The sequence below is a fragment of the Varanus komodoensis genome, unplaced genomic scaffold, assembly GCF_004798865.1.
Source record: "Varanus komodoensis strain SLA01 unplaced genomic scaffold, ASM479886v1 scaffold73, whole genome shotgun sequence".
Classification (NCBI taxonomy): Eukaryota; Metazoa; Chordata; class Lepidosauria; order Squamata; family Varanidae; genus Varanus; species Varanus komodoensis.
In genome coordinates, this window is record NW_025336386.1 from 1,250,334 (window position 1) to 1,269,648 (window position 19,315).

At 54.0% G+C, this 19,315-nt stretch overlaps 1 protein-coding gene across 1 annotated transcript in view; it reads left to right on the top strand.

The window, feature by feature from the left end:
• CASKIN1 (CASK interacting protein 1) overlaps nt 1-19,315 on the top strand; it is an 80,167-nt gene that overhangs the window by 35,493 nt on the left and 25,359 nt on the right. The window contains exon 2 of the mRNA XM_044452502.1: nt 15,602-15,653. Within this exon, the coding sequence (XP_044308437.1) occupies nt 15,602-15,653 (52 nt within the window). The remainder of the gene's footprint in view (nt 1-15,601; nt 15,654-19,315) is intronic.

A 19,315-nucleotide genomic window follows, 5' to 3' on the forward strand; every position in this document is an offset into this window, starting at 1 on the left:
AGGGACTCGCAGGAGTCTCCGCCAGCACCACAATTCAAAGGCCTCAAATCAGTTATAGTGGAACATTTATTCCACTTTAGCAGATTAGTGCATATCTTCTCCAAATTTTTAAAAATAAATTAAATTTAATGCCCTGGGTGGTGTCCGGGGTGTTCAGGTATTGCTGGCATCAACCAAAGGGGCTGCGAAAGGGCCCATTTCTTCAAATCCTCCTGGCATTCGTCAGCAGGTGAGGTGTCAGGAAAGACTCTAGATGCCTGCCATTATACTTGCCTTCCAATTTTTGTTCACCCTTTCTGAATTCAGCTTGAAAAATACCGGTTTATCTTTGACAGCTGTTTCCCATATTCCTGAGGTGGTAGAATCTTGACAAGAGGCGCAAAAGCAAGAGGCACCCCTGAACCTCATCCCAACAGCATGAGGATCTTGCTGTCATGAAGGGGGTTGAATGAGCGGCCACCCTTCTCTGAGCTGGGATCGCTCATGGCTTTGGTTGCATTTGACAGCTTGCCTCTTGACAGCTGCCAGGTGTAACCAGAGGGGGAGATGAACGTACCTGCATCCACTCTGGGGCAATGCCCAAGGTGGGTACTGCTCGACTTTGCTGGCAGGATGCCCGACACACACCCACCAAGGCTTCCCTGCAGATACAGTTGTGCAAGTGCTGGTAATTTTTTTTTAACAATTGCAAAATCTTACAGAAATCATGGGGAGGATTTAAAAAATGGTTTGGCCACCAGAAGCACCCCCCCCCCCCAAATGCTCCTGGGATACAAAGGCAAGGAAGAAAATGCTGGGCTGGCCTGAGATGGCTTGTGATTGCCACAGCGAGAGGGAGACATCTGGGTCCTCCCACAGGAGGTTTGGGTGGCGGGGAGGCGTGTGTCCGGGGCTGCGCTGCCACCCAGCGTGGCTTATTGCCAGCATGTAGCATGATAAATGAACACACCCCTTAGCTTTGTTTGAAAGAGTTTATATTCCAGTGAGCTCTTGAGTTTTCTGCTATTTTCTAGGGTTTTTTCTCTTGATAATTGTTAGTTCTCTAATAGTATTTTTGCTTTTGCATATTGTTATTTTTACTGTGGTTTTGCTATTGTTGTCTTTTAATTTTTTTTTGGCATTCTTTAGGCATTTCTGGCTTATGGGTAGCACAAGATGCAAATGTTTAAATGTTAAATAAATGATAAATGCAGCATATTAAGCCTGTTTTGTAGCAAAATAGGTTTAGCTGTGTAAAAAATAAAGGCATGTCAAATTTAGAAAAGTATGATCGATTAAGGAGCTGAGGTTACAAAAAAGAAAAATCAGATCAGATTCAAAATCGCCCTGTTTTCATAGCAAAATCAGATTTCCTTCCTACTGCAGGGTAGCAAACATTTGAACAGGGTATGTGAATAGCGACTTGGCGGGAGCCGAGTGGGGTGCGTGGAGGCGCTGGCATTTGGCGCTGGCAGCGGGATTCCGGTGCGGTCTGAACAGGCACCCGGGCAGCACGTGGGCCGCCCTTGCAGGCCAGGTCACACGAGGCCTGGCTCTTGCGGGTGTTCTCTCCTGGTCTCTCACAGAGGAGATCTCCTCTTTCAGGCATTTATAGATCAAGGGGAAATGGGCCTGTTTTGCAACAGGGGGCACAGCTCCTTGAAGGGGTGGCGTTCTGCCGGGAGGGCGTCTCCCGCTGGGGCCAGTCTCTGCCCTTGGCCCTCTTGGAGCTGGACTGGGGTCTTGGGCCAGCGAGCTGAACTGACCGCACGGGGCTGTTGCGAACAGGAAGCAAGACTGTCCTGCGTGCCCCGGCCGCACTGTTCGGAGAACACGTTGCACGGGGAATGCTCCTGCCACCTGGGGCACTTCCATTCCCGCGATCCTCCGGGTCCCCTGGAGCCTGCCGCCCCATGGCCCTGTGAGCCCCTCACTGGTGGCAGCACCCCTGGCGGGGGGGAGGGGCACCTCGCTGGAGCGTCGGCACCCCTGGGCCGCTTTCCTTTTTTAACACCACTTTGTGTTTTCAATGCTGGATAATTAGTAGCTGCTTGTCGGGAATTAAAGCTACTGAATAACCACCCATTACTTGCTGGCTCATTGTCTGTTCTTCGCTGCTCCTTTTCACGAAGCCTCTGCTGGTGCCCCCTCCCCACCGCTGCAAGCATTAATGTTTTTGAGGCGTCTCGGAGCTGACAGTGTGCCAGGGGCTGTGGCAGGTTTCCAGAGCCTGGGGGGGCTGCGCCGGTGGCCGGCTGCTGCGTTTCAGCGGCGGTCCGTCCGCCGAGTTGCCAGGCTGGCGGCGAAGAGTCCCCGTGCCTCCGCTTGCAGCAGCGACTTGCGCCCAGCGTGGGGAAGGGGGGCAAGTGGCAATGGGGGGCTTGGGGGAGTGGGTGCCACGCATCGTGGGGCGGGGCTGCGGCACCCGCTCAGCCCATTCCTCTCCCGTGCCAACCTGGATGCTGGGAAAGGGGCGCCACCTGTCTCACTGCATGGGGGGAGCTTTCTGGGGAAGCGTCTGAAGGGCCACTGGTGCTTGCTCTGGGTTGCTGGTGTGTGTGGGGGGGGGCGCTGCCGCTCGCCGGCACCACCTCCCAGACCTGGCCCTTCCAAAGGGTGCCCATCCCTGCAGAGCCCCTCTTGGGATCCTCCAGCCCCCCCACCCCCGAAGCTCGTCTTACTTGGGAGGCTGACCAGCCCCAGGAGGTGCCTGCTGTACCACCTTTCTCCTGGGGCCTCCCCAGTTTGCCTTCCGCGCGAGCTCTGCAACTGAACACGTCCAGTGCAGCAAAGCCAGGTGCAGCCAGGTGGGAGGAGAGCAGGATGGAGGGAAACCAGGGCCAAAGTGCCAGAGGGGGTTTCGTTGCAAGAGGCCACTGTTTTTTTAGAAACTTATTTATTTATTTATTTATTAAAACATTTCTATGCCGCCTCTTGCCGAAGCCTCGGGCAGCTCACAACACAAAATAAAATACAATAAAATACAAAAATACCAATATAAAATTAGCAATATAAAATAAATAACAATATAAAAGAAGTCTCCCTGGCCAGATAAATAAGCAAATATTGTTAACAATTAAAATGTTGCTTAAATAAAAAGGTCTTTGCCTGGCGCCGAAAAACAAATAACAACGGCGCCAGGCGGACCTCTCTGGGGAGCGCATTCCATAACTTAGGTGCCACCGCTGAGAAAGCCCTCCTCCGAGTAGCCACCCTCCTAATTTCTCTCACGGAGGGCTCCCGGAGAAGGGCCTCTCCCGCAGAACTCAAGGGGCAGCCGGGCATATATGGATGTAACCAGGACCCAAGCCGTTTAGGGCTTTATAGGTCATCACCAACACCTTGAATTGGGCCCAGACTTCAATGGGAAGCCAGTGAAGCTGACGGAGGACTGGAGTCATGTGAACATAACGCCCCGTCCCCATCAGCAGCCTGGCAGCTCTATTTTGAACCAATTGAAGTATCCGGACCGTCTTCAAGGGTAGCCCCACGTAGAGCGCGTTACAGAAGTCAAGGCGGGAAGTCACCAGCGCGTGTGTTGCCAGGCAGTCATACTCCAGGTCGGGGCGCAGCTGATTAATCAGCTGAAGCTGAAGGAAAGCGCTCCTCGCTGCTGTTGTCACCTGAGCTTCGAGTGAAAGCTCCGGGTCGAGGAGCACTCCCAAGCTGCGGACCTTGTCCCTAAGAGGGAGTGCAACCCTATTCAGGACTAGGTCAAATCCACCCTCTCCGAAGCCCGATCCACCAACCAACAGGACCTCCGTCTTGTCTGGATTGAGCTTCAATTTATTGGCCCTCATCCAGCCCATTACCTCGGCCAGGCACCAGTTCAGCACAGCCACTGCCTCACCTGGATTGGTGGAAAACGAGAGGTAGAGCTGGGCATCATCAGCGTACTGATGATTCCGCAGCCCACACCTCCTGATGACCTCTCCCAGCGGTTTCATGTAGATGTTAAACAGCAAAGGGGACAAAATGGACCCCTGTGGTACTCCGTGGCATAGCTGCAATGGCGCAGAGCCATAGTCCCCCAGCACCACCTTCTGGAATCGGCCATTGAGATAGGAGTGGAACCACTGCAAAGCAGTGCCTCCGACCCCCAATCCCGCTAGCCTATCCAGAAGGATACCATGGTCGATGGTATCGAAAGCCGCTGAGAGGTCCAGGATAACCAACAGGGATGCACTCCGCCTGTCCTTCTCCCTGCACAAGTCATCGTACAGGGCGACCAAGGCAGATTCAGTACCGTACCCGGGTCTGAAGCCGGACTGAAATGGGTCTAGATAATCAGTTTCATCCAAGACTGCTTGGAGTTGTCCCGCCACCACCCGCTCTAACACCTTGCCCAGAAACAGGATGTTGGCCACAGGTCTATAGTTAGTGGCCATCTCTGGATCCAGTGACACTTTCTTCAGGACCGGTCAGACTACCGCCTCCTTTAAAGGGGCAGGCACCCAACCCTCCCTCAGAGAAGCGTTAACCACCTCCAAGATCCAGGTCCCAATCCTGTGCTTGGAATTATTTATTAACCAAGACGGGCAAGGGTCCAATAGGCAAGTGGTGGGACTTACTCATCCAAGCACATTGTCCACATCATCGGGCCGCAATAACTGAAATTCATCCAATAATTCTGGACCAGACGGCAGCATTGGCGTCTCCCCAGAAACCTCTGATTCATTAGTGGTGTCCAGCTCGTGACGAATCCGAGTGATTTGCTCCCTGAAATGCCTGGCAAAGTTGTCACAGCGGGCCTTTGAGGGTGGAACCGGATCTTCCTTAGGACCCAGGCGAACCAGGCCTTGCACCACTCGAAAAAGCTCCACCGGACAGCATTGTGAGGAGGCAATGGAAGCAGAAAAAAACTTCTTTTTCGCCGCCCTCACCACCACAGCATAGGCCCGATAGTGGGCTCTCAAGTGTGTTCGGTCAGATTCATCCCATGATTTCCTCCACCTACGCTCTAGCCGTCTCCCAACCTGCTTCATCATCCGCAATTCAGGTGTATACCAAGGGGAAGAGTGGGCTCTGCTCGGTGGGAGAGGACGCTTAGGAGCAATCGTGTTCACAGCCCTGGTCATCTCCCCGTTCCACAGTTCGACCAGAGCCTCGACAGGAGCACCAGTCTTGTCAGCCGGAAACTCCCCCAGGGCCTTCAGGGATCCATCTGGATCCATCCGGCTCCAGGGGCAGACCCACACAATCGGGTCTGCACCCTTGCAGAGGGAGAGGTCACTCTCAAGCACAAACCTCACCAGGAAGTGATCTGACCATGACAGGGGAGTCAAGCATAAATTCTTCACCCTCAGACCACCCTCTTCATGCCCCGTCGAGAAAACGAGGTCCAGAGTGTGTCCACGTTCGTGGGTCGGGCCGGAGACATGTTGAGACAGCCCCATGGCCGTCATGGAGGCCATGAAGTCCTGAGCCACCCTGGTCAGACCAGACTCGGCATGGAGATTGAAGTCCCCCAGGACCAACATCCTGGGGGTCCTCAACACCAGGTCGGAGACGGTCTCCGTCAGCTCAGGCAGGGAGACTGTTGGGCAGAAGGGTGCACGGTACACCAACAGAATCCCCGATCTGTCTCGATCGCCTAACACCAAGTAGAGGCACTCCAGCCCTGGTCTTGAAGGGACCGGAAGTCCCGTGAGAGAGATGGAGGCTCGGTAAACCAAAGCGACCCCCCCCCTCCGGGCGTGAACAGTGCTGAACCAGATACCTGGGTGGGCACAGTTGAGAGAGGGCAACATCCCCCCCCCCCCTCTCGCCCAGGTCTCCGTTATGCAAGCCAGGTCGGCCCCCTCATCCATAAGTCATGGATGAGGGAAGATTTATTATTGACCGACCTGGCATTGAGCAGCAGCACCGTCAGGCCCGAGGGGTGGTTGACAAGACTACCTGGCACCCTCTGGCTGGGGGCAAAACCAGAAGGAGGGATAGGTGTCAACCATCTGTCTCTCCTTCTTCTACACGGACACGTTAAGCCCCCACCGCTGTTACGTCCATTGCCCAAGACCACGCCAATGGTGGCGCCCGCGCACTCCCCAGGAAACGTAAACGTCAACATGGCCAGGGACGACTCCATAAAAACAGATTAAAATAGAATAAAATTATAAAAGCAGTTAAAAACTCCCCCTTCCCTAACATTCAACGGCAGGCGGGCCAATTTCAACAAAAGCCCCTGGCCAGCCCAGCCCCCCGCTCGGCCCCTGAACGGCTTCCAAACGGCGGTGACCGCCCTTTGGCCGTCATGCTTCAGCCGCCGGGCCTCGGCCACCGGCCTCGGTCGCCACCAGCACTTTAAGGCCACAGGGCGCTCCCGAAGCCCCGCCCTGTCCCGCACGGTTCTCACCCGTGCGGGGGGGCGGGCCGAACCGGAACCGGTCCCACGTCCTGGCCGGTGGTGCTGGCCTCCGTCGGTGGCGTGGCGCGGCAGCGTGCAGCTGGTGGCGCGCGAAGGTCCTTTCTGCAGCACGGGGGAAGCAGCGAAGATTGCAAGTAGAAGGTTCTCTTTAGAAACCTTTTCTGCAGCTGCTCCCCATCTGGAATGCCTCCCCAAGGAGATCCGCCTGGCGCCTTCTTTATGTTCTTTTCAGAGCCAGGAGAAGGCCTTCTTTTTTTAAAAAATATTTTAGTGGTTAATGTCACTTCAACCTTTGTTTTGTATTTAGTCTGTATTTATTGGTACTGTATTTTAATGTGTTGTAGTGGGTTTTTATTCTGTTTTATCTTGTGACTGTAAGCTGCCCAGACATGCTGCAGCATGACTGGGCGGCATACAAATGTTTTAAATAAATAAGTAAATAAATAAATAAATATTTGCTTGCTAGTTGCAAAGTCGTGTCCGACCCATCACGACCCCATGGACAGCATTCCTCCAGGCCTTCATGTCCTCCACCATCCCCCAGAGTCCACTCAAGCTCACTCTGACTGCTTCAGTGACTCTATCCAGCCATCTCATTCTCTGCCCTCCCCTTCTCCTTTTGCCATCTATTGTTCCCAGCATCAGGCTCTTCTCCAGGGAGTCCTTCCTTCTCATTAGGTGGCCAAAGTATTTGAGTTTCATCTTCACTATCTGGCCTTCTAAAGAGCAGTCAGGGTTGATCTCCTCTAGGACTGACCGGTTTGATCGCCTTGCGGTCCAAGGAACTCACAGGCGTCTCCTCCAGCACCACAATCCAAAGGCTTCAATTCTTCGGCGCTCAGCCTTCCTTATGGTCCAGCTTTCACAGCCATACATTGAAGTTGGGAAAAGCATAGCCTTGCCTATACGCACTTTTGTTGGCAGGGTGATGTCTCTGCTTTTTAGTATGCTGTCTAGATTTGCCATAGCTTTCCTCCCTAGGAGCAAGCATCTTTTAATTTCTTGGCTGCAGTCCCCGTCTGCGGTGATCTTGGAGCCCAGGAAAATAAAATCTGTCACGTCCTCCATTTCTTTCCCATCTATTTGCCAAGAAATGATAGGACTGGATGCCATGATCTTAGTTTTCTTAATGTTGAGTTTCAAGCCAATTTTTGTGCTCTCCTCCTTCACCTGTATCAAGAGGCTCTTTAGTTCCTCTTCACTTTCTGCCGTGAGAGTGGTATCATCTGCATATCTGAGGTTGTTGATATTTCTCCCAGCAATCTTAATTCCAACTGGTGATTCATCTAGCCCCGCCTTTCTCATGATGTGCTCTGCATATAAGTTAAATAGGCAGGGTGACAGTATACAGCCTTGCCGAACTCCTTTCTCCATTTTGAACCAATCAGTGGTTCCGTGTCCAGTTCTCACTGTTGCTTCTTGACCCGCATATAGGTTTCTCAAGAGACAAATAAGATGGTCAGGTACTCCCGTCTCTTTAAGAACTTGCCACAATTTGTTGTGATCCACACAATCAAAGGCTTTAGCATAGTCAATGAAGCAGAAGTAGATGTTTTTCTGGAACTCCCTAGCTTTCTCCATGACCCAGTGTATGTTGGCAATTTGATCTCTAGTTCCTCTGCCTTTTTGAAATCCTGCCTGTGCTTCTGGTAGTTCTCGGTCCACATACTACTGGAGCCTGGCTTGTAGGATTTTGAGCATAACTTTGCTAGCATGTGAAATGAGTGTAATGGTGCGGTAGTTTGAACATTCTTTGCCATTGCCCTTCTTCGGAATTGGAATGTAAACTGACCTTTTCCAATCCTGTGGCCGCTGTTGAGTTTTCTAAATCTGCTGGCATATTGAGTGTAGCACTTTAACTGCATCATCTTTTAGGATTTTGAATAGCTCAGCTGGAATACTGTCGCCTCCACTAGCTTTGTTGTTGCTCAGACTTCCTAAGGCCCATTTGACTTCACATTCCAGGACGTCTGGCTCGAGGTCAGTGACCACCCCATCGTGGTTATCAGGGATGTTAAGCTCTTTCTTGTATAGTTCTTCTGTGTAATCTTGCCACCTCTTCTTAATCTCTTCTGCCTCTGTTAGGTCCCTGCCATTTCAATCCTTTATCATACGCATCTTTGCATGAAACATTCCCTTCGTATCTCCAATTTTCTTGAAGAGATCTCTGGTCCTCCCTATTCTATTGTTTTCTTCTATTTCTTTGCACTGTTAATTTAAGAAGGCATTCTTATCTCTTCTAGCTGTTCTCTGGAATTCTGCATTCAATTGGGTGTATCTTTCTCTTTCTCCCTTGCCTTTCACTTCCCTTCTTTCCTCAGCTATTTGCAAAGCTTCCTCAGACAGCCATTTTGCTTTCTTGCATTTCTTTTTCTTTGGGATGGTTTTAGTTGCTACCTCTTGTACAATGTTGCGAACCTCCATCCATAGTTCTTCAGGCACTCTGTCTATCAGATCTAATTCTTTAAATCTATTTGTTACCTCTACTAGATATTCATCAGGAATATGATTTAGGTCATACCTGAGTGGCCTAGTGCTTTCCCCTACTTTCTTCAATTTAAGCCTAAATTTTGCACCAAGAAGCTCATGATCTGAGCCACAGTCAGCTCCTGGTCTAGTTTTTACTGACTGTATAGAGCTTCTTCATCTTTGGCTGCAGAGCACATAGTCATTCTGATTTCTGTGTTTTGACCATCTGGTGATGTCCATGTGTAGAGTCATCTCTTGGGTTGTTGGAAAAGAGTGTTTGCTATGACCATCGTATTCTCTTGACAGAATTCTACCAGCCTGTGCCCTGCTTCATTTTGTACTCCAAGGCCAAACTTGCCTGTTATTCCTGTTATCTTTTGGTTTCCTACTTTAGCATTCCAATCCCCCATGATGATAAGGACATTATTTTTGGGTGTTAATTCTAGAAGGTGTTGTAGGCCTTCATAGAACCGTTCATCTTCAGCCTCTTCAGCACCAGTGATTGGGGCATAGACTTGGACTATTGTGATGTTGAATGGTTTGCCTTGGATTCGAACTGAGACCATTCTGTCATTTTGGAGATTGTATCCCAGTACTGCTTTTCCTACTCTTTTATTGACTATGAAGGCTACTCCATTTCTTCTGAGGGATTCTTGCCCGCAGTAGTATACCTGATGGTCATCTGAATTAAATTCACCCATTCCTGCCCATTTTAGTTCACTGATTCCTAAGATGTCAATGTTCAGTCTTGTCATCTCTTGTTTGACCACATCCAGCTTGCCTTGATTCATGGATCTTACATTCCAGGTTCATATGGAGCAGGGGTCCTCAAACTTTTTCAAAAGGGGGCCAGTTGAAAGGTGTCAGCGGTGGGTGTGGGCCGCCAAGGCGGTGTTGGTGGGGGGGGGCGCAGGCTGGTGAAGGGGTGGGGGAGCGCATGGGATGAGGCAGTGGCTTGCTCATGTGGAGATCATTTCCTCTGAGCGAGTCCAAAATGATCTCCACGTGAGCAAGCTGTGCGCCTGCACATGCGCGCAGGGCGAGTGCAGAACCTCTGGGGTGGGCCGGTTAAATGAGGATGGTGGGCCAGATCTGGCCCGCGGGCTGCAGTATGGGGACCCATGCTATGGGGTATAGATCTTTGCAGCATTGGACTCTCCTTTCACCACCAGCTACATCTGCAACTGAGTGTCCTTTCGGCTTTGACCCAGTTGCTCCATTCTTTCTGGTGCTATTAGTACAAGCCCTCCGCAGTTCCCCAGTAGCACATTGGACACCTTCCGACCTGAGGGGCTCGTCTTCCGGCGTCATATCTTTCTGCCTTTTGGTACTGTCCATGGCAAGGGTACTGGAGTGGGTTGCCATTTCCTTCTCCAGTGGCTCACCTTTTGTCACAGTTCTCTGCTATGACCAGTCCATCTTGGGTGCCCCTGAGCAGCATAGCTCATAGCTTCTTTGAGCTACACAAGCCCCTTTGCCACGGCAAGGCAGTGATCCATAAAGGGGAAATAAATATTTATATAAGCATAAATATATAAGCATATCATCTCTCCAAGGAGGTAAGGAGGATGGCAGGTAGAAGACAGGCCTTCTCGGTGGCTGCACCCCATCTCTGGAATGGCCTTCCCAGAGGGGTTCTGCTGGCACCACCTTTACAATCTTTTTGGCTCCAGGCAAAAATGCTTCTGTTCTCCAGACAGTTTAATAGCTGGTTTCATACTGCTCACTTGGAACTGTGGAAGCCTCTCAATCCGTTGGCGTTGGCACAACGGGTCTGCCCTGCCCTGCACTGCATGGCCGTTTTCAGTGGATTTGGGTGGCTTGCTGGAGCCAGCTGCTGGATGAGGCCGAGGGTCATCCAGTGAGTGCCCCTTCTCCAGCAGTGGCTGCACAGGCGTCACAAGCAGGGAGTTGGGGATGGTCCCCTTTGGTGGGCTGGGGGACGCATGCACGGCCTTTCTGCACAGTGTCCGCATCGCAGTCATGGTCAACAGACCACCGTTGCTGATCCTTTGTTTAAAGTCACTGAAGCTGCACAAGACGTTTTCTGGGGCCAGTGCAGAAGAGCTCTTGTTCCGGCGTGTGGGTGGAAGAGATCAGAAGGGAGGGCGAGGAGTTACCTTTGGGCTATCCCTTTCCTACAGCAATGCCCATCGGCCAAGGCACTCCCTCCCCCTCCCCTCCCCTCTCAGTTTAGGATTTGTACAGGAGTGAAGCTTAAGGGCCAGCTGCCCCTCGCCCCCGTGATGAGCCGGTCCAGGGCTGGCCAAGCTACATGGCTCAGAATAAAATCTCTGGAGGGGCCGAGGGTCTTAATCTTGGATGGAGGGAGGTGACGTGCTGAAATCCTAACGGAGGTTTTCTGGCTTCCCTTTGGAAACTTGACCCCTCCTCCTGATCATAATCCAGTGTCCAGTGGCAAAGGGAGTGCCCCTGTTTCAAAGGACCTGCATTGCTCTGTGGTGCCATTTGCATGCAGAAGATGAAGTGTGCCAGGTCTGTTTCAGCGGAAAAGAGCCCCGGGTGAGCAGGGACTTGGGCTGATGGCCCTCCCCCTGTGAATCCTTGCTGGGGGTTAGCTCCTGGAGCTGACATTGCAGGAATGCTTGCTTTCTAGTGCTTCTCTCTCTGGACTTTGTTCCCCTCCTGCAGCTCCCTGTGGAGGGAACAGCTGCAAGATCTGGGAAAGGCTGTGTTTTGGAGAGTTGGTGCTGTTTTTTAAAGAAGCATCGGAGGCTGCCTTATCTTCCAATGCAGTTTTTCCAGTTGCAGGAATTCAATTTTACAGCACAGCCATGGACTCCGCATGGTGGGAGTCCTTGCAGTGACGGTCTCCACAGCCAGAGGGACTCCTGGAGGTCACTCACCTCTGCCCATCCATGCATCCCCTTCTCCCTCTGCTTCCTGCCCTGTTTGGCTCCAGCATCTTGTCATCATGTTGACAAGCAAAGCAACACGAGTGAATCAGGGCGTCTTTGCGCTGAAAGGCAGAGGAGAGGTGCATCTTGGGAGACGATGCTCTGGAGGCTGCTGTGAGCCACCGCTTCGCTGCTTGGCAGGCCTCAGATGACCTCTACGGCAGGACACGCCCACATCATCTCTCTGCTGGCAGCGAAGGCCTGGAAACAAGCCGTGCATTTAACGAGGGGGGACGCTTGGCTTCTGCAGCCTTGCGTGCATGATTCAGGTCAAGTACATCCGCATGAAGTTCCCAACTCTTCACGGAGCAGTCTACTTCTGCTAGTCCTGTGGGGATGCAGGACTCCTGGCTGCTAGCAATCCTGCTCAGCAGCCCTTCTGGCTTCTTTTTGCCAAGCATCGCCTATCTGTTTTCAACCCTATTTTCACGGTCTGAAGAGCAATAAGCTTGTTTTTTAAAACAAGAAGCGAAACTCTTGCCTCTTGGAGGAGGAAACCTGAAGCCAACCCATAGGATTGGGATTCGGACTGGACTGCCCCCGGCCCTCGGCACCCCTGCTCCCTGCTGCCCTGCCCTGAGCAGCGGCCTGCCCAGCCTGGCCGAGATGCGTTCCAGTGTGCTCAGCCTTTGGGAGGAGAATGCCAGCTGGCTGCGAGGGCATCCTGCCCCCAGCAGAGCCGGGCAGGGGTGGCAGGCGGGCACCGGCGGGCTCAGCCTCGGCCAGCGCTCGCCAGCGATTTGGGTGAGGAGGTGCAGGGAGCGCTGCGCCAGCTGCAGGCCAGAGGCCGGAGCTCTGCACCAGGAGCAGCAGCACAGCATTCAGAAGGGGCACGGGCCAAGCTCTATCTGCCGCAGGGTGGGAGATGCTTGGCGCCACAGTACTGCCTGTGAGAACGATCTTGGAACCGTTGCAGAACACGAACGGAACAGGAGTCAACAATGCGATTGGAAAAAGGGCAAATGCTACTTTGGGCTGTGTTAATAGAAATGCCGTTTCCCATTGGGTGAAGCACTAGTTCAGAATACTAGTCCTAGAGTATTTATTATACTTATCCCCTGCCTTTTTAACTTCCCAGGAGCTCAAGGCTGCTGACAAAATTCTCCTCCCGCTCTACATCGTATCCGCACAGCAATCACCCTGTGAGGGAGGTCAGGCTCAGAGTCTGTGGCTGGCCCACAGTTAGCTCCGTGGCTGAGTGGGGACTAGAACCCAGATGGCTTGAGTCCCAGTCCTACAATCTTGACCACCATACCACACTGGCTAGGCCTGAGAGGGAGTCCTTTGTCCAGTTCTGGGGACCACAGTGGAAGAAAGGTGAAGGCAAGCTGGAAAGGGCTCAGAGGAGGGCAACGAGGGTGATCCGGGGACGGGAAGCAAAGCCCTGGGTGGGGAGATGGAAAGACGTGGGCCTGTTTAGCCTCGAGAAGAGAAGGCCGAGGGGAGGTCGGCGGGCACTCTACAAGCACTTGGAAAACTGTCACAGAGGGGGAGGACGGGATCTCTTCTCGATCGTCTCAGAGCGCAGGACGTGGAATAACGGGCTCAGGCAACGAAAAGCCAGATTCCAGCTGGAGATCCGGAAAAAACCCGACTGCCAGAGCAGTACGGCAATGGAGCTCATGACCCGTGACCCATGGAGGCAGCGGGCTCTCCCGCCCTGGGAGCGTTCAAGAGGCAGCTGTGAGGAATGCTTCGACTGCCTGGAGCAGAAAGTGGAGCCTGGTAGCTTTCCCGGCTCCTCCCAGCTCTGCCCTTCTGCGATTCTGTGAGCCGCATGGAGCAGGGCAGCAGGGCGGTTGCCAGGGTGGTGCATGGCTCTCCACATGCAGGCGTCCCTTTGTCCTCCCTCATGCTCCGCAGCTCTCAGTCCGAAGGCCTGAAGCTTTTCTCCATTCCTCTGCTTTGCTGATGCAGTTGGCCATTTTGCCAGGAAAGAGAAAAGGCCAAAGCCAATGTGGGTCTCATGGGAATGGCTCCTTCGCCACAGCTGCCTCTCTGCTGATTTTCACTCTTCCGCTCTCCTGGATTTCCCTGCTCTGCTCCTGAGCCAGCCAGCCTCGTTCCTCCAATCTGCTTCCCCCAGCAGGAAGAGCGGCGGCCACTCTCTCCTCTTAACCCTGTTATCAGGGGTTTATTCTTCTGCTGCTCTCTGCAAAGCAGCAAATGTGAAATCCGATTGTGCTGACGCAGCCTCCCCGAGTGGTCTGCCAGCAGGAGCCTGCCGCTTGCTGATCAGGTCTGGGGGCCTCGACGTGGGGCAGCCCTGGTTCTCTGGGGTGCTCCTTGTGCATTTGGGCAGATGTGTGCAATCTCATGGCTGCATGACCCTGAAAGGAACAGCGGGATCTCGCATGCTCCGCTGCAGGCTGGCAGGGGGTGGACTTGCTTGGCTCAGCTCGGTGCTCAGCTCGGGGTTTTCCAGGCGGTCCACACTCTTGGCCTTTTCTCTACCCTCTGGAGCAAAATGGAGCATTCCGCATCCCGGAGTACAGGACACAGGATAATGGATTTAAGGGACAGGAAGCCAGATTCTGGCTGGCATCCGGAGGAACTTCCTGACTGCTAGGGCCGTATGACAATGGAACCAGTGACCTGGGCAGGCGGTGGGCTCTCCCACGCTGGAGGCCTTTCAAGAGGCCACTGGACATCCCTCTGCGAGGGATGCTTTGACTGGCAGTCCTGTCCTGAGCAGGGGCTGGTAGCCTGCTGGCCTTCTGGCCCCTTCGGCTCCATGAGGGTATGAGCATGACCTTCCCAGATGCGCATGGAGCTCGTCCCTCCGGGAGGATGCTGCAGCCCCCTCTCACCGCTCGGGATTGCTGCGTGAGATGCGGCTCGGGTGGGTGTGTCCTCAGCCTCCCCGGCAGGGGCACATCTGCACCACGCCACCAAGCTGAGGGCCCTGCCGCCACCCAGCTGCCCTGCACGGAGGGTGCCGACTCCTGGCTTGGTTTGTGGAGAGAGGAGGCCAGGTCTGTGGGAGCCGGGACAAGGCTGCTTCTCTGGGGGGCAGCACGATGCAGGCAGCAGCAGGAGGGCTCCCCTCGTGTTCTTTGAAGGCGCTGTGGGGTGCATTTTCAACCGTGCTGGCTTGTGATGTGCTGGTGGAATCGGTGGGAGCCAGGCGGTGCAGACTCCCCAGGCCGCCCTGGCCCCCCTTCGCTAGCAGCCCCGCTTTGGTGAGCTCCAACAGTGCCAGCCCCCCTCCTTTGGTGAAGTTCCACTGCCAAACCAGTCCTAGTCCCCCTTCAGCCCCCCGCGCGCCTCTTCCTCATGCCCGCCCGGGCCGGCAGGACCTTGCACTTCGCGCTGGGCTCTTGGACTTGGCCAGGCATGTCCTGCTGCTGGATTGCTCCATGCAATCCCGGAGGAGTTGCTCCCAAGGAGGGTCTCCTGCTCCGCCAGTGGGAACTTGCTCTGGGTGCGGCTGGGGCTCATGGGACAGGCACGCTCTTCCAGTGTCTTCAATGACTCCGACGGACTCTGGAGCAGACCCTGTGTTTCTAGTGGGCTTTCACACAGCTAGAATGTTCTGAGAGGGTCCTTAGTTCGGTAAAGTTAGGAATGCTATTAGGGATGCTAGAATACATTAAAATACATATTTAAGTGTGCAATTATGTCCTTTTAAAATTGCAAACTAATGGGCAAGTGAGATGAAACTGATGCACGCTGGGGCATGTGCAGCGATGGCACCCAAAATCAGGCTGCGTCGCTTGTCCCTGATCCAGACACACGAAGAGAGGGATTCTGATGTGCTTGGCGTGGGATCTGGAATGTTTCCTCTGATTTGGCCGACTTCGTTGGAAAGCTCTTGTCCTGTCTCTGCCGCTCTTCTAATCTCTCTCTCCCCGTCCCTCTCTGCTTCCAGAGCTCCTGGGATCTGCCAAGAGGGTGAATGTCAATTTCCAAGACACAGATGGGTGAGTAAGCACCGCGCGTGCCGGCCAGCCACTGCCTGCGTGGCATGTGGGGCTGGTGCAGAGGCCCCTTCTGCAAACGGCCCGTGGCAGACCTCCGCGGGGAATTTTTCTTCGCTATCCTCCCGCAACTAACAGCCCTTTTCATGGCTTTGCAGTTGTGGGCGGCTTTCTCTGGTCCAGTGACCAAGGAACTCCCCCTCTCCCTCTTCTTTGCTCCCCAGAGTGGCCACTTAGGAGCTTTCTTTCCAGGAAAATGCATGTGTTTGTCCAGCCGTCAAATTCTGGAACTCTCTCTTCAAAGTCACCCATTTCCTCCACTTTCTGTGTTTGGACAGATGATCAAGAGGCACCTTTTCCACTTGACTTTCACAATTAAGATTTTAGCATTTATTTTAATGTTTTACTGTGCTTTTATTTGATTATGATCGTTATCTTCTGAGCATGTTAAAAATGGCTTTGGTTGGCTTCAGAAAAAGGACGTAGAAACAAAATCAGGAAAAAGAAATCTTGCGCTCTACCCTGACAGTGCGGAAGTTATGGAAAGGGCTGTGCCTGAAGGGATTCGCCTTGCCTGTCACGTGCAGCCTCTCCTCGGGGGAGCCCCACGTGCCCCCTGCCCTTCCCTCCCAGGCACGTGCACACCGCGCGTCCTCCCGCTCGCCCACAGAGCTGCCACGGCCGGCCGAGGGCCGGGTGGTGACCCCACGCCCCGCGTCCGCATTCCGTCCCCAGGCGGTGTGAGAAGCGGGGCTGGCGCTGCCTGACTGGGTGCACGTCCCCCTTGCTCGCCGGTGGTTGGGGTGCTGCAAGTCCCACTCCCCTTTTATCCCCCAGATAATGCTGGTGATTCCGGGGGGCTGCCAGAGATTCCCAGTGGAAGGGAACTTGGCCACGTGTTTCTTGGGGCTTCTCAACCCACACTGTGCCACGCTGGCACTCTCGCGAAGAAGGCCAGCCCACGAGACTCACCGCCATGTAGATGGGAGCGTCTCCCCAGCATATAGCCCAGGTCTGTTCCCCGCTCCCAGCGCGGTCTCGTTTCCCTGTAGAGAACTCTGCACGGTCCCTGGCTCTTGCGCGTTCGAAGGAGGCTGGCTTTCACGCTGAACAAGAAGGGGGCACATTCCCCCCCGCCCTGCGCCCGCCACCCTCCACGTGCAAAGGCGGGGCTGTGCCATCGGATCTCGGCCCCTGAAGGAGCAAGCCGAGAGGACGGACGGGAGACCCCAGGTCGCAGCTGCGATGGCGGAGCGTGTGAAGCTCTCGTCCTGGCCAGTGTTCAGCTCTAGAAGTTTTATTTATTTAAAACATTTCTATGCCGCCTCATTCGCAAAGATTCCGGCGATCGGGCAGAACCAGACTGCAATGCACAATACAGTGTTGCTGTTTTTCGCTTGAAAAGAGGGCAATAAGTGATGTGATGCAAGTCCTCATAAAAGCCTGCACACGCACGGTGCAAAATGTGGGTTGGGAATCATAATTCTTTTTTTCTGCGTAAGCAGCCCAGCTTGAAGTCCTTTGGAAAGAAATAATAAACCCAAATGTGCAGCAAGGCTCAGTCTCTCTCTCTCTCTCTCTCTCTCTCTCTCTCTCTCTCTCTCTCTCTCTCTCTCTCTCTCTCTCTCTCACACACACACACACACACACACACACAGAGAGAGAGAGAGAGAGAGAGAGAGAATCTCTCCTGCCACTCAAGAACTTCTCTTCCTCCTTCCCTACAAAGCAGGTCTCAGGCAAAACCGGCAGCTGCGCTTCGGCTGGGCTCCGCTGAGGCGAAGGCAGGGCCCCCCACCTCGATGCAGCATCTGCTCCGTGTCCCCTTGGCCTGCTGGCCCTTCCTGGCAGCCCTCGCGGGCCCGGGAGCGAGCGGGGCTCGCGGGAAAGGGGGGGGGAATGCCGTGCGACCCCCAGGCAAGGCTGTGCCTCTCCACAGCTGCAGGGCAGGGCCAGAGGAGCAGCACCGGGCACGCCATGAGCTTTGCAGCCCCTCTGTGCGCAGGATGGGCGGGCGCCCCGTGGACAGCCAGCGCGTGGCTTCATGCTCGAGAGCCACGCCGGAGGGCCGTGTGACCAATTCATCTTGTGCCATCACTGGAAAAACTGCAGCGCTGTGGGCTTTGTCAAAGCCCCCGCTTCTACGCCAGGCATTCCTCGCAGGTTACATTACCTCTTCTTGGGTTTGCGTCAGTGGAGGCTGGTCCTGGGCTACTGCGGAAAAGACTGGAGCGAGTGAGCCTGGCTGGATGCGCTGGAAGCAGTCGACACGCTCGCTCAACCTCAGGCGAAGGAACGTGAAGCTGGAGAACCACCGAGATGGAGGAATCCCGGACAAGACCCCCTCAGGCAGCCAGTGTGGGACTGGCGTCTGCTTTGGGTGCTTCCCCACATGCACCCCTCCCTGCAGGCAGCAGGCTAGTGGGTCAGGGAGCAGGCTGTGCTCAGTCCTTCCTCTCTGGTGTGCCTGTTTACTACATGCAGGAGTTACGTGTGTGGAGGGGCAGGGCCCTTGGAAACTGAGCGGTAAGGACATGTCAAGAAATACTCTGCGAGAACGAAAGAGGAGACTTGCGGAGCCACCCCAGCGGGACCCTTCCGCTGCCTCTCCAGCCGCCATTCTGTGCACCGGCAGGCAGAGGCTTTCCGGCTGCACTGAGAGATGCCGCACCTGGGATTCTGCGGAGCAGGAGAGACTCTAGCCATGAGCTGCAGACCCTGCCAAATTTCGTCTCAGCCTTCCACCTCTTTTTTGATCATGACATCAATCAGTTTTCTTGAAAAGGCCTGTCTTGCTATTCTGCCTGAAGACTGTCAGAGAAGCCAACAATAATTTAAGATCTAACCACTTAATCCAAAAAGGCCTATGCCATTTCAGTCCCTGGTCCAAAAAAGACCTCCCATGGCAGCTGAGCCCTCCCTTGCACCACTGAGGGCAAAGAGGATGCCCCATGGCAGCTTTCGGGATTCCGTGTTCTAAACCAGAAACTGGCCATGGAGAGTTGTTGTGTGATGTGAACCTGAGCCTCTTCCTGCAGGGTGGCTTGTTTGTAGGCAACAAGCCATCATGACAACCCATGGCTTGTAGTAGGAAACCAGGATGACTGAACTCATTGTGGGCTCATGTGCCAGGGCGGCAGCAGCATCCCCCCCCCCCCCCTTCTCTTGCCAAGCTTGTCCAGGCCACTGCTTCATCAGGACCCACAGGACGCACTGGAGTGGCTGCCCCCTTGCTGGCTGCGGGCCCTTGTGTGCTGCTGCGCCTTTCCCCCACCCTCTCTGCTGGGAATGGCCGTTGCTTTTCGTGACCTCCAACGTGTCAGCCCTTCCAGGGCTGGGGCAGCTGTTGCTGGCTTGCTGCTTTATTATTTTTGTGTCCCAAATTTACACAATGTCCTCATCGTTTCCTTCTGATCTTCCACAGTGGTGCACTTTCAGGTGACTGAAATTAAAAACCTTGCCAAACATCCTAGCACTGTCCTGGGAGCCACCTCCTGATTTTAGGTACTGAGGAAGGTGGCAAAGTGCAAGTCATCCCATTTAAAGAAGCATTTGGTTTTGACAGGAGCTATCAAAACACAGGGACACATGCATATTCATATGCCCCTGTCCAAAACCCCTAATTAGCCCTGCGGGGGGGGGGGGGGGTTAAAAAGAAACCTTTT